At 38.5% G+C, this 14,131-nt stretch overlaps 2 protein-coding genes across 2 annotated transcripts; one reads left to right on the forward strand and one right to left on the reverse strand.

Annotated features, from left to right (window-relative positions):
• Nucleotides 1–282: 282 nt before the first annotated feature.
• LOC108109353 (CCR4-NOT transcription complex subunit 9) lies at nucleotides 283–1,582 on the forward strand. Its single transcript, XM_017217813.2, has 2 exons — nucleotides 283–1,228; nucleotides 1,283–1,582. The coding sequence occupies exons 1-2, from the start codon at nucleotides 361–363 to the stop codon at nucleotides 1,294–1,296; spliced, it is 882 nt and encodes a 293-aa protein (XP_017073302.1). The 5' UTR covers nucleotides 283–360; the 3' UTR covers nucleotides 1,297–1,582.
• A 6,292-nt stretch (nucleotides 1,583–7,874) lies between these two features.
• LOC108109363 (beta-arrestin-1) lies at nucleotides 7,875–13,992 on the reverse strand. The gene is made up of 2 exons (XM_017217832.2): nucleotides 13,209–13,992; nucleotides 7,875–11,746 (listed from the first exon to the last, which is right to left on the reverse strand). Exons 1-2 carry the CDS (start codon nucleotides 13,789–13,791, stop codon nucleotides 10,905–10,907), a joined length of 1,425 nt encoding a protein of 474 aa, XP_017073321.1. The 5' UTR covers nucleotides 13,792–13,992; the 3' UTR covers nucleotides 7,875–10,904.
• Nucleotides 13,993–14,131: the final 139 nt, after the last annotated feature.

Below are 14,131 nucleotides of genomic sequence, written 5' to 3' on the forward strand. Positions count from 1 at the left end.
GTTGATATTCGGCTTGAGAAATGATTCAAATGACGCCGTCTTATGATCTAGTGGTGATGGCTACATCCGAGAGATGACAAATCGCTTGTCGGCTGGATCTCAAGCGGTTCTACTTTATGAATTTCATAACTTCAAAAATACATTCTTAGGGAATTGGAATTTAAGAAAACTAAACTAGATCATCATAATTACTTAGATATAAAGGTCAACGTAGGCAAAAAAAGCAGTGACAAACTTAAAAAGCCATAGGACATTCCTAAATTCCAACTCATAGAGAACATTACAGCCACACAGCAGGCTAGTCAACAGCAATAATTGTTGTTCGTGGAAATTTACAACCGTTTTTCTTTTAATATTACAATGAGTGCCTCAAACTCAGGTTGTGAACAGCGCATCGATACTGAGCGTGTCTACGGTTGGATCTCCGATCTTTGCCTTAAGGAAACTCGTTTTTTGGCAATGTTAGAGCTATGCGAAAGACGCAGCCAAATCGACACTCTGGGTCCATTGCTGTGGCATTCGTTTGGAGCTGTAAGTGGATTGCTGCAAGAAGTAGTGTCAATCTACCCGACAGTTTATCAGGACAGCGAACTGAGCGGCCAGCAGTCGCACCGGATTTGTGCTGCCATCGGGTTGTTTCAGGTAATGGCCTCACATCCCATTATTGGTATTATGCTGATGCGCTGTCAGTTAATGTGCTATTTGATGCCATTGCTTAAAATGACCCAGCAAACTCGGGCCGTTGAGCATGTTCGCCTCTCTGTTCTGGGCGTTATCTGTGGGCTCCTGAAATCGGATCATCCGGAGATCGTTGTTTACTTCCTCGGCACTGAATTAATTCCCCTTATTTTGCGGCAGCTGGAGTTGGGCACCCGCATGAGTAAGGCACTCTGCGCATTCGTGTTGTTCCGCATCTTGGAACATGAAATGGGCTTAAAGTTTGCCAGTCATAGACTGGCCCGTAGACTGCATCTAATCCACACTTTGGCCAGGGTTGTACACCAACTGACGCTGGAACCAGAGCCTAGGGTTCTCAAGCATGTGGTTAGGGTTTATTCCCGTCTGGCCGATCATCCCCAGACTCTAGAGCTGATTCTTAAGCTCTTGCCGGCTCAAATTCGGAACGGATATTTCTGCCAAAAGAGTCTGCCGGGCTATGAGAGCGTCTCAATAGAACTGGATGATCTCAACCGTAAACTGGTCGGCAATGACGGAAAAAAGGAAAAGAGTAAGGGCCTTATAACAACCGCACCATTCATATTTAATCATCTTTACTCTTTAGCTGATGAAGAATAAAAACTTATCATTGGAAATTACTCCTCGGTTACTAAATTACTGACCAACATAAATGCATGGCTAGATACGCGGATACTTTACCTGGCCGAGATGTTTCATTACTATTTCCGCCGTAATATTTCCTTAGAAGGATTAGAATTCGACATTTGGGAGAGTCAAGTTTGCATAATGTAATAAACAGCTCGTAAATATTTTGATACCAATTTCCCATAATAATTGACTCAAAAGTACTTTGAATGTCAAACAATAAAACAATAAATTCAATTACCAACCATGGTCCCAAAAATAAAAGCTTTCCCCATTCTGTACACTGTGCATACTCACACATGGAATTTATTCCCACCCAACCCTGCACGTGTAATGGGTCGGCTTTTGACATGGATACGCCGGAAAATATTCGGATGAACAAAAGGTTGAAGCAAAGGATTGAGTTGGTGCTGTAAACCAAAGCAAGCGGAAAATCAACGCATAAGGCGATAGGCATTTAGAGAAGCAGCACAACGAGAAGGGAAGGAGCAGACTCGGTCCATCAAAAATTTTGAACATAGCTGTAATCAGCTAAGGGTTGATTGCTTGCAACCGCATTAAAAAACTGCATAAGAAAAACAGATCGCAGTTCTAATACTCTGTCAATTTCATGAGCTGCTAAGAGGTTTTAAACAAACGGGAGTGCAGATTGTTACTTATCCTTCATCAATTGTTGGGTGGAAAATATTTCCTCTACTGCATCCAACAAATTCTGACCAAAATTATACTGCCTACCCGGATTTGACAAATGTATCCCAATCAATGAACGTATAAGTATATGTAAATTAATTTAAATTTAAGAAAATACAAACTCAAAATTAAGTTGTTAATTTTCTGGCCATATTTTAAAATCTATATGCATTTAAGCACTAGTGGGAAAAACGAAGTGTATTGCGAAGGCAGAATAAAAATATGTAAAAGGAGTAAAAGGGGCTAAGGGCAACAAAATGACAGTCAAACAATGCGAATCAATTTAAATTTTCATTTCACACACGACGCAGCGGATGGGGATATGCCAGGAAAAGAGGGAAGAAAAACACACAAAATGGGTGAGAAAATCAGTAAAGCAACCGCAATCTCTTACCAGATTGTTTCGAGGGTCGCTCTTGCCTTTTTTCCTTTGCATTGGCTTTGCCGCGCTACTCAATCATAAGTAAATATCTGCCTTACACGTACGCACCTGAAAATAAATATAAAAAAAGAACAATGACAAACGCTGTAGTGTCTCGACTAGCTGTTACCTTTTAATAAAATCGATAGTTAGCAAAAAATAAATTTATTATTTTATAGATATCCATTAAAAAATCGAATTCGACGATTTTGTGGGCGAAGAAGTAGGCGTTGCCATAAGCATAAGTCAAACTTGGTATGCACAGGCAACGGCATACATTATACCTTTACAAGTCTACAAGTAAAAGGTATAATAAATAGATGGAGAGGAAAAGCGAAGCTTTTTATGCCTTCGGGTAAAATATAAACGGAATTTAGAGCGAGCGCTGCAGCGGGAAGAAGACGCGGGTTTGGCAGGCAAGACACGTTCTAATAGATTTCCAGCCTTTCGCCTTTTGACTCCTGGCAGGCCATACAAGTTACACATGTTGCTTTTGTTTGGCTTCCTGTCACACACAAAGATGAAAAGAAGGTCTCCCGTACGTACATACATGCACTTTTAAAAAATTAAATTTTATTTTCAAGATTTTACAATATTGTGTTATTTTTTGTTGCCAGTATTAATTTAAGAATTCATCTTTTCTACCGGAAAACAAATATTTTCTGAGGTACGATGTACCTTCAGCTTTAAACACAAAATGATTATATTCCTGTCTTTTTTCAGTGTTCTGAACTCACTGAAGTCAGCATTTGACAATGCTTTGTAGGCCCATAAGTCCTTTATTCAATTTCTTTCCGCGATAAGCGCGTCACAGTTTTAAAATCCCAAAAAGGATTTTAAATCACAAAAGCGGTATGATTAGGCAGTCGGATATGGCGGCATATGTACATATATGCGCATCAATCTATGCAAATTGCTTGCAATTGACTGGCAAGCAAATCCGAAAATTATGCCATCGGCGCTTCACGGACAACAATGAGCGATGAGCAGAGCCTTCGTCTGGCAACCGTAATCGCAATCGAATCTGCTGCAACTGACAGAAGGTAAACTCGCTAAGATAGCCAGCGGGAGGTAAAAGGTACGAGGGGCAGAAAGAGAGCCTGGGCCGGAAGCTGGCACACAACTAATTGGACATCCGTTGGCCCCGTCGATTATCGCCTTTGAACCAGGACAAGGACAAGGTAATGGTAACTTAAGAATTCTTTCCTGCTGCCACGTTTTCCCCCACTGTTCCGTAACAAGTTTGCCCCAACGTTATTAGAAGCAGATTGAGTTAAAGGACTGGGAGGAACGGGAAAAGTAGCTAAAAGGTCGCCATGACTTCCAATTGACGGCGAGTCGCTCTATTTCGATGCCAGCGCCATATCCGTTAGGACACAATGAACCTGGATCGCTCGAATTGCTGGTGTCGTTTGGCTTGATTTAATTGCAGCCGATTACCCAGCTGGAGACCTCAGACAAGGCTGCCAACTGGGCAGCGTCATTAGATCGATCCATGACCGTGCCACGACCTGCAAGGACAATCGCTTATCAAAGGAGGGTTGGCATTGTTTTTTAACAAAAAATGTTAGTCCTCTTGTTAAAAAGAATCTACGTTTAAAGCACATGAGCTGAAGTTTTATATTCCCGGATTAACAGAGTTCACAACAAAGCTACTAAAAGATCAATGGGCTTGCCAAGGCTTTCATGTTGAAAGTTTTGCGATGGCAACCACTTCAAAAGCAGTCTTTCAAGTGGTGCAGCGCTCCTTATTTGACACCTGGCTGTGGCTCACTGCCCACCTCTTTTGGTGGTTCATTAGCCACCCGCATATTCTTGGTGACCTGCTTTATGTTCGCCACTCTTAAGCTAAATTAAGTTTTGATAATTCCAAATAATCTATTCAAGCAAGTTTTCAAAAATGATTGTTCACTTGGCTGTTGGTCTGAGTGGCTTCAATAGGTCCATTTGTTGTTGTTGGCGCAAGGAATAAGGGTCCAGAGGTAAGCTTTTGTTGCTCTCCAAGACTCCTTCCCTTTAGAACGAATTGAATTTTGAAATTTTCTTAGATTTGTTAGATAGCAGACGACTTATTAGGTCGGAATACAAAAAACCACACACAAAAGTTTTGTGGTGACGCTGGTGGTATACACTCCTAAAAATGTTTATTCTCAGATATATCTACATATATTTATTTCAGATATAGGGCACAGTAGTGCTTTGTTATCTACCATTATGTTTATCAAAAGTCATAAGGGTAAAACGAAACTCGGAAGAAATTGTTAAATTTACAAATATACTTCTGAAACTCCATCTCGCAGTGTAATGGTTTTGAAAAACTTTTCTGCCAACAACTATTGTTGAAAAGTTTTCAATTGAGAATATTAATTTAGCCAATACACGTGGGCGAGGGAGCAGAAAGGAAAGCAAAACAAACGGTAAAAGTTTTGTGGTTACACAGCCCGAAACCAAGACTAAGAGAGCAGAGACCCTGTACAGGCAAACCAGGTATGGTTCGTTCTCGAGGATGTTCATCCTCGACTTCAGGGCGACACGTTGCGGGCATAATATGGTTTTTGTGGCGCACTTTCTATTAGGCAAACGGAAGTATAATCAAAAACACTCGCCTCACCCACTTTCCGCATACAGCATGAATATTCCACTACCGGAGAAAACCACTCAGTATAGCATACGCACTTCGCCAATTAGTCCTGTGTCCAACAAAGTTGGATGTAGGCACAGTTTTATTGAAGTGCACAAAAGTAAAATCTTATTAAAAATGTGCTACCAATAAGTTACGCTGTGTAAATCAATATAATATATATATAGATCAAAAAGTATTGACAAAATAAGTATATCTAATTCAAAAAAATATAATCTCAAAAAATTTATCAGAAACATATTTTAAAAAAAGTAGATGTACTCTTAACATTGTTTGAAAAGTTTCTGTAACTACCTATACAAACAATGAAACATACAGACTTTGCAATATCGACTTGGCATAAAATACTGATTAAGAATACCTTCCATTAATTAGCTTCTGTATATATGAAAACTTATGCAACGGCATACAAAAAACTGTCAAGTTTCTGTTCTTTACCATAGAACAGATGTGAAATACGGGTCTTTTTAAGCCGCTGGGCACATGGCGCAGTATCCAAACCCGTGTTCACCTGCGGGGAATTAACATGGAAGGCTGAACCCCACCCAAAAACACATAGACTCAGAGAGTGGGGGTGGGTCAGGTTATGAACATTGCGCTCATCATCTGGCCGCCGGCTACACAGGCGAATGGCAATCGGGAGCTGTTCCAGTACCCATCTCACCACCACCCACGCCCCTGGAGTTATGTCCGAAAAATGTTTTCTCCGGCATTGGCATGGAGAAATGGCATCATGGTGTGGTAGTCATTGTGAGTTCGGAATGCTGTGCTACACTCAAGGTCCATTCAATCACAAAAGCACTGACAAAAAAAAACAAATAGCAAAAACTAAGATGAACAATGAAACAATGACTTTCGGTGCTACAATAGTTTTTTGTGTCCTCTGAAATGTAGAAAATAAAACTTGAAGAAAGCCGAAAAGCTTCCAAATTTTCCGGGGTACTAGACTTCCCATTCTTCTCAAGAATACCATCCTTTGTCCTCCTATTAGAAAAATAGGCATATGTAAACATATTTCTCCAGTGTAAGCCATCATCGTATTCAATCATGGACGAGGGCGAACCAAAGGAAGTTAGAAGCCTGGAACCAGAGGTACAAACGGAAACTAAGCCGACGCAGGACCTGAGCCTGGAAGTGAAACTGTACAAAGACGCCCAGCAGTAACAACTGTCCAATTCAGAAGCTGCTCGGCTCACATTTGCTTTGTTTCATGCAAGGTACACATATTCGTTACCTATGTGGGTGCGGAAGCTTCTTTCCGGTTGACCATTCCATGCAATGTGAGAAAAAAGATGACTCTACCCCGAAGTACAGTTCTGCATTTCAAGTGAAATGTCCAAAACCAAACTCAGAAAATCTGACATCTACAACACATCTTTTTAACTAAATTAACTTGGTTAATTCTATTATTAAACGAAAGCAAGTTTAAGGTTTTTACACCTAGGAAATTTGTAGGGAAGTATAATTAAAACGGTGAGTCTTTATCCATATCAGAGTACTCAGGAAATAATAATAAAAATTTTAAGTACTACATTCTTTGGCAGCAAAAAGCTTTCTTACTATATTCCGACATATTCACAGTTAAATCGAAGACTACTTGACTACTAACGTTGCGATCGTTTCCTCCTTTCAGCTTGATTTCAAGCAATATACATCTACATATGTATACATGGTGTGGAACTGAACAGCTGTAGAGAATAACCAAAATGTTTTTATCATAGGTTTTAAAACAAAAAAAGGCGGTTCAATTAAATATACATACTTAAGGGGTCAGGGTGGTCTGCCGGAAGTTAAATTTAAAGCCTGAATACGCTAATAAGGAGCGGGAGAATTCAAATAGTATTGTCGCTCGGGAGCCATAAATCTCAATTGAAATTCAACCCACTTTCTTAATAAGGGAAGGGGCAAAGGCCAAGAATCGGTCCTTAAATCCGAAGACCACAACTCCTTCTGTTCCCCAGTTTGATTTGAGTGAGCTTGACCCTGTAGTTTCTGTTGCTCTTCTTGTAATCCGCTTAAGTAACTCAACGAGAACGGAAGCCGGAAATGAAAACCATATAGTATATAAAGCGGCGGAGGTGGAAAGGTGAGGTCGTCGCAAAAGACAGTAGCAACTCCGGGACGGAGATGGCCTGAAATGCTTTGTGTTGGTTGAGGTCAGGCGAGCAGCTTCCGCTGCGTGTATACTTGTTCCTGATTTTGCACTGAAAAAAAAGATAGCGCCAATCGAAACGTTTACACTAGAAATTTAAGTTCCTAACTGTATTAAATATTTTATATAATATATTATATAAAACAAAGATTATTTTTCGTAAGAAGTTAATTGCAATTTTTAAATAAGTAAGAATGCATCTATTTATTTTAGCTCAGAACATTTACCAAGTAAAATTAGTCAAAAACACCATCAACCTTTTTTTCCCGATTGCTGTGAATGTTGAGTCCTGAAAGAAAGGAGTCGAGAAGGAGTCACGGCTTTTAAGTCGCACCGGAAATGAATAGCTGTTGCGAGGTTCAGCTTCAGTTTCCTTGGATCCCTTTTTGCTTGACTTACTGACAAGACCACAGCGCATTCTTTCAAAAATTGGAAATGGCTTTCCACGTTGCGGTTTTCCGTAAAACACTTACCACGTCTGACCATTTATCCCGAAAGCCGCTTCTGTCCTATAAGCCGCAGAGATGGTTAAAAATCGTTTTTTGTTAAGTCAAGAGTGAAAATGATAACATTTAGTTTAAAAAAGGTCTTAAACGATTTTTCTCTGCTTAAATCGACAAAATCAAGCCACTTTCCAAAGCTACAAGTTTATAATACTTTGTCCTTTTTATTGTTGCATAATTATTCAGTAGTTCACATTAACATTATACCGTTCATGCAAATACAGAAACAATATTATTTAGGTGTTTTTTTCTTACAACTTGAAATAACTTCTCTTTCCAACGCTTAGACAAATTTGTAAAAAATAATTTAATAGTTAGTTTTTAAACGGTGCAACATTATTCGCATTAAAAAATAAAAATTAAACTAAATAGTATATTTGCAATTGCGTTTCTGTATTTCTTCATAATTTTGATATATGTAGAGTATGTATATTTCGATTGGCACGTTGGAGGGAAAATGGGGTTATCATAACTCGGAAATTGAACTAATAAAATATTATAATATATACTTGATAGGGCATTCACCTAACAAGTGTCATTGTCGTATGTACAATGCATGTATTTATTATATTAAAGCTATTTAAGCATAGTGTTTCGCAGACACTCACACTTTCTGCCCCATTTTCTCGGCTCCAACGTACCAGACAACAATTTAAGTTTTTCTTCTTTTCCATCTTGCCTTTATCTTTATTTTATAACATCAAACAAACAACATTCAATCCTCCACATTCCTTATTCTTGTTTGGTTAGCCATAGGTAGGTAGTCATAGATTTCTTATTCCGTTTGGTGCGCTCGCTATAAACGTGGGCTGCGGTGGCTAATTTTCTAACTGCTAGTTGTATACATACATTAGAATTACATATTTATCAAATTTTAAGCATCTCGATCCCAGACAAAAACGTATTTCAAAAAATAAACGTGAATTTTCTGAATCTTTCAAGTGCTCTCTACAAAACTTTCCCTCCTTTAACTTGATATTCAATATTATAAATATGTATGCTATTTTTAAAAAGGTTTTATAAAAATCATTACAAAAAAATGTGTTTAAATTAAGCATAGTATTTTCATTTATTAAATACACCAGTTTACATAATAGAAGTAGTATGACCAGTTCAAAAATAGACATTGCAGTTGGACCCTTTGAACACGTTGATTACAAACATCATACAAATAGCCTATGAAATTATTTATGAAAGCTGTGACTATATTTGTTATATTTTATTTTTTCTTTAATATTTCTAAGTCTATTTTTAAACAAAGTGGGACAGCAGTGTGCCGAAGGGAGTTCAGAACAACAGAACTTTTAGTATAAATTAAGAGTTGATAAATAAATCCGTACAAAACGAATCGATGCCTGCAAGCGGTTTTCAGGCCATATAAATTCACAGCACTCTTTTAGGCAATTCAAAAAATGTAAGCCAGTATGAAGTGTTGGGTAATTTAAGAGTTGTCTGCCTTGGTGAAATAACTACTGTATTCACAACTATTGTTCTTTGCTAATAAACATTTCCCCGACTAATTTGAATTTTTTAAAGAAACATACAATTGTATCCTTTGATAAGCTTTTCAAAATAATGATGTAATTCTTATGTTCATTTGGTTCAACTACAAAAATTGTCTCGACGTAAAAGTGTACGGAATTAATAGAATTTTTGCGATTTAAATGCTTTACACTTGTCATAATATTCACATTATTTTATCTAAGTAATACTCCTATCTGGTCACATATAAATATACATTTATAAATTTTAATTGATTGGATATATAAAAATTCATTTTTGCATATTGTATCCATTTAACCAGTTTGTAATGCACGTTTATATAATTTACGTCCTTTATTTAATTTTTTTTGTTTATTTCACTTGATAAAAACATTCTAGCAAACCTATTTGTCGATTTAATGGTTTACATATGCGTTACAAAATTTCAATTTAAAATATGCAAATTTTTCGACAATGTCAACATGGTTTCAATGTTTTCATGCATAAGTTCCTGTTCTTTGCAGCGACGGGGCACTAAAATGGGTTTACAGCTTATCTTTGCGTTTAAAAGCCTACACTTACAATACATTAAGAATTTATTTATTACAGGAACCCAATTTTTTCAACTCTATTTCATGGTTTGTTTTTCATTGGAAATGTGATCAAATTTTAAATTTGTATCTCTAAAGTAATTACACGTAATTCTTTATCGAGTTCGATTTTTCGTTGACGAATTTCGATTCGGACAGTGCCAATTATAGTAAGATCAATGATCGGATTTTGCGTCCAAAATAGAGTTTCATTAAATAAAAAATGTCTCACAAATATTTGTTTCTCCACTAAATCAAAGTGTAATTTAGGCATTTTGAATGCCTCTTAAGGGGAATAGCAATTCAGTAAATTTGATTTGTTTTTTTTAATAGAGGCCATTTAACACTTGATTTATTTTATAGTTCTGTAAATAAAGAAAAATTGGGTTAATTCTTAAAATGTGTCTGTGACACCAATCTTTCTTGTCCACGGTGTTATGGGTGCTGTATTTACATTTCATAAATATATTTTAAGCCCTTTAAGTTATGCAGCATTGCTCGCAGTTAGATGATCAGTTTGATTTTGCCCCTTTTATTTTGTATTACATTAATTACATTCCTCTATTCATGTTGGCATTTATGTTTTAGAGTTTCCTAAGAGCATAACATAACAGCAAGGAAAAACTAAGGCTTTTAAAATGTTGCAACTATGTCGCAATGACGAGAAGGCAAAATACTTCATCTGATTATTGATTTATATAATATCGAATTCGATTTATAAGAAATAATAAAGCAACAAAAAATACATTTCAAATAAAACATTTCATTTTGTACATTCTTTTAACTGTTGCAGGTGTGGCCGAATACATGGCGTGTGTGGTGTCCTTGTGCATGTGTATATTGTGTAGATTAGGTTTGTTGATTTGTTAAACAATTTCACATTTTAAAATTCGTACACTTTCAGCTTAAACCCTATAGATACTAGAACGTATGGCCTACACATATCAAATAGCTTACATCAAACTATTTACCGTGGCTATTGGTATAAAACTTTACATTTAGCGGCTGTGCAATTTGTTTCTACCTTTTCATATTATACAAATGCTGAAAATTATGTTTAGGATGTTTGACAAATGAAAAATCAAGAATTGGAGGATTTCTTTTAGGCCTCCGTTTCGGCGCCTTTTAGACGCAGGCGGGCAAAGTCCTCGAAAATTATATCATCATCCTGTGCCTCGTCGTCATCTAACTGGATGAGATTGGTCGTGGTTGGCACGTCCTGACCCCCAGCCGCCGATCCTATCTCTCCATCACCCAGGCTCACTAGCGGCTGACCACCTCCGACCAGACTAGCACGTGGCGAGCGTTCGCCCATCAACGGATGTTCCTCCTCCTCGGGTTTGGGGTGCATTAATGTAAACGGCAGCTCAGCCACGAGATCACCATTTAACAGAGGCGAACTAATCAGCAACTTTACTTTCACCTTATAGTGCACCATAATACCGAGATTCTCTCGCTGCGCAGGATTGGTAATGAGCGTGCTGGAAGCCAAATTGGTATCCTCATGCTTTAGTTGCCCGTCCAAAGCTAGGCCCCATTTATCCTTATTATTCGCCAGAAGTGGGCATAACTCGAACACCTTAGACAAGGTGAACCCCGGCGCCACTTGGCACCCATCCTCCGATTCAATCTCGGCCACCACAGACTTATATTGGGCCGTAGAAAAAAGGCAAATATCCGCAAACTGCCGGACACATACCTTGATCTTCTTTACCGTCCGATTTGAATTGTTGGCCACGTGAACGTTGACCGATATTTTCTCGCCGTGATGGTACAACTCCTTGTCCAAACTAGCTTCCAGATGGATCTTATTCGGCTTCATCATAAACTCCTTGCTAACTTCGATCGATGGCTGCTCACCAACTTTGGATGGGGCGTACATAACCTTGCGAATAGTCAGACGAACTGAGTTTCGCTTGTGGGGCTTGTCTTCTACATTTTCACCTATTAAGAATAAACATTGTAAGTAATGAATTCGAAACACGGTTTGGGAAGAAATCTCATAAAGTATGCATATTTCGGGCGGTTATCTGTAAAAACACTTTCATTCGGAAGATCATAAACTGCCCTGCGTCCAGATCAGCTCCATAAGCAATTGTTTATCTCAAAAATATATGTAGACGCGAAGAAATAAAATATACAATTCAGCAGGCGCCAAGTAAATAAAAACTCTGGGCAAATAGTCATGGGGGAAGAGAAATGAGCTGCTGAGAAATTGTTTCTAAGAAAAATTCCACAATTCTCTCGACATCTATGAATCTTGTTTTTGGGTTATACTGATTCATAAGAGCTCTTGATTATGAAATATATTAAGAAAATACATTTTTGTGTTTCCGAAAATGGTACAAAAAATAACTATATAATTTATGTATAAACGCAATAATTCAGTTCATTAACGAATATAAAAAAGGGTGGTTTTATTAACCAATGTTGACCATCATTTAACAATGTAGAACTACAGTAGCAAAATCCTTTAGATATAGGAAATCTCACCCGGGCGAAGATTGAATCCGTTGCTACTTCATTATTTTTTATTATCGTACGCATGTGGGCCCCAAGATAAGAACGAAATTCCAACAGAAGCCATAAAAACACCAAAAATATATGTATGAAAAAAGCAAGGCAAACGAAAGAGATAACATTATTAACTCAATGGAATAGAAGTGGGCGTATTTAGGGGGAGGACTACCAACAGTTAATTAGCGATTAAAAATGAGAAAGAAGTTCGCAAATATTCACAGGTAATCTTGTAAAGACAAAACGAACTAATTCGCAATACAGCACCTTAGCGAAAATAGATTTCTCAAAAGTTTTGGAATATTATATGCAGCGTTCTCATTTTGGCGAAGACTTCTTTAAAAAGGAATATTATGGCGCCCAATTGATGAAAGCTACCACAATAGTTGTAATACAAGTACTGTTGAGTCAGTTTTTAATTAGAATCGTCGAATTTCAATTAGTTGGGACGCTGCGTCACCAAGCCCAATGCCATTTTGCGCAGCCCGACGTATATACTTGGATTAATTAACCCCGTGTTCCCGCGTGACACATGAGCTAAATTAGACAAAATATTACATACATATAACCAATTTAAGTCTAGTCTAGTCTAGTTCATTGGGCTTCTGATGATACTAACTAATAGTAGAGCTATTCGTTTTTACGAGGGATATTTTTGTAATTGATTCTTTTGACGCCACACAAAAATATATTCTTTTGGAAGTGTAGTCCACGTAAACTAAAACCTTCTACTGTACATATTTACATATGTATATATATGCGCCTCGGAATGTAGAAATACGTACATATACTGAATGCCTGTATTGACTGTTGCAATTGCTCATCAATGATTTTGACTTTGTCTGACCGCCGTACATGGACACACCCATAAGACTAAACCTGGACTCACCCACAAAGGCCTTTAGCTCATAATCCACTCCGCAGGATTTGCCCACATCCCCAGGGGCCGGTTGCAAGGATACTGAGGCGGGGCAGTAAGGCGGCACTTCGAAGTAAAAGGGATGGGCGTTGGGTCCTAGCTTTTTGATCAGCCTTTCCTGCAGACGGGTCATTGGACGGTCCAACTGCATGGGCGGGTATATCTGCTCATGCGCCAGATACAAGTCCTTGCGAAACGTCAATCCTAGGACATCCAGGTCCTCGCGTCCATAACGAAAAGCGGCCAGAACCTGACCAAATACCTTGCGGTCCTTCACATACTCGGGATCAATGAAGACAACGCCATCAATGGGATCCACATGTGTGACATGGTCTACAAAATCCCGTTTACCAAGGTAAACCGTGATCTTCCCGTTGGAGGAGCTCTTCTTAAAGACTCGCGTCGCCTGGCGTCGGGAGCTGGCGTCCCCGCCAGCCTCGTCGCCAACTACCCCGCCTCCGGATCCGCCTCCCGTGCTCCCGGCAGCTGTCACATTTGTGCTGGAGTTAGTGCTCCCGGGTGCTCCTCCGTTTGACCCACCTCCCCCGTTCATCGTACTTTATGGCGATTGTATTGCGACTGCTGCTATGCTGATTTTCCTTATTAAATTGTGTTCCACACACACGCCTCTTTTTATTTCGGTACTCGGCTCCCCTTGTACTCCCCTTAGTAAATATATGTGTGCGTTTAGTTGCGGGTGCTGTGCTGCAATTTAATTTTTTATGTGTATACTTATTCCACCATTTACCAACACTTCCTACTGGACAAAATAAAATACCAAGTCATGTTAAATACTGGTATTCTGGTATTTTTATTAGGAAGTATTTTTTGTGCGTTTGCCAGTAATGAAACATCTACTTTCACGCTCAGAGCGCCGACATTTGGGCAACAAG

Source organism: Drosophila eugracilis, unplaced genomic scaffold, assembly GCF_018153835.1.
Source record: "Drosophila eugracilis isolate 14026-0451.02 unplaced genomic scaffold, ASM1815383v1 contig_1101, whole genome shotgun sequence".
Lineage (NCBI taxonomy): Eukaryota > Metazoa > Arthropoda > Insecta > Diptera > Drosophilidae > Drosophila > Drosophila eugracilis.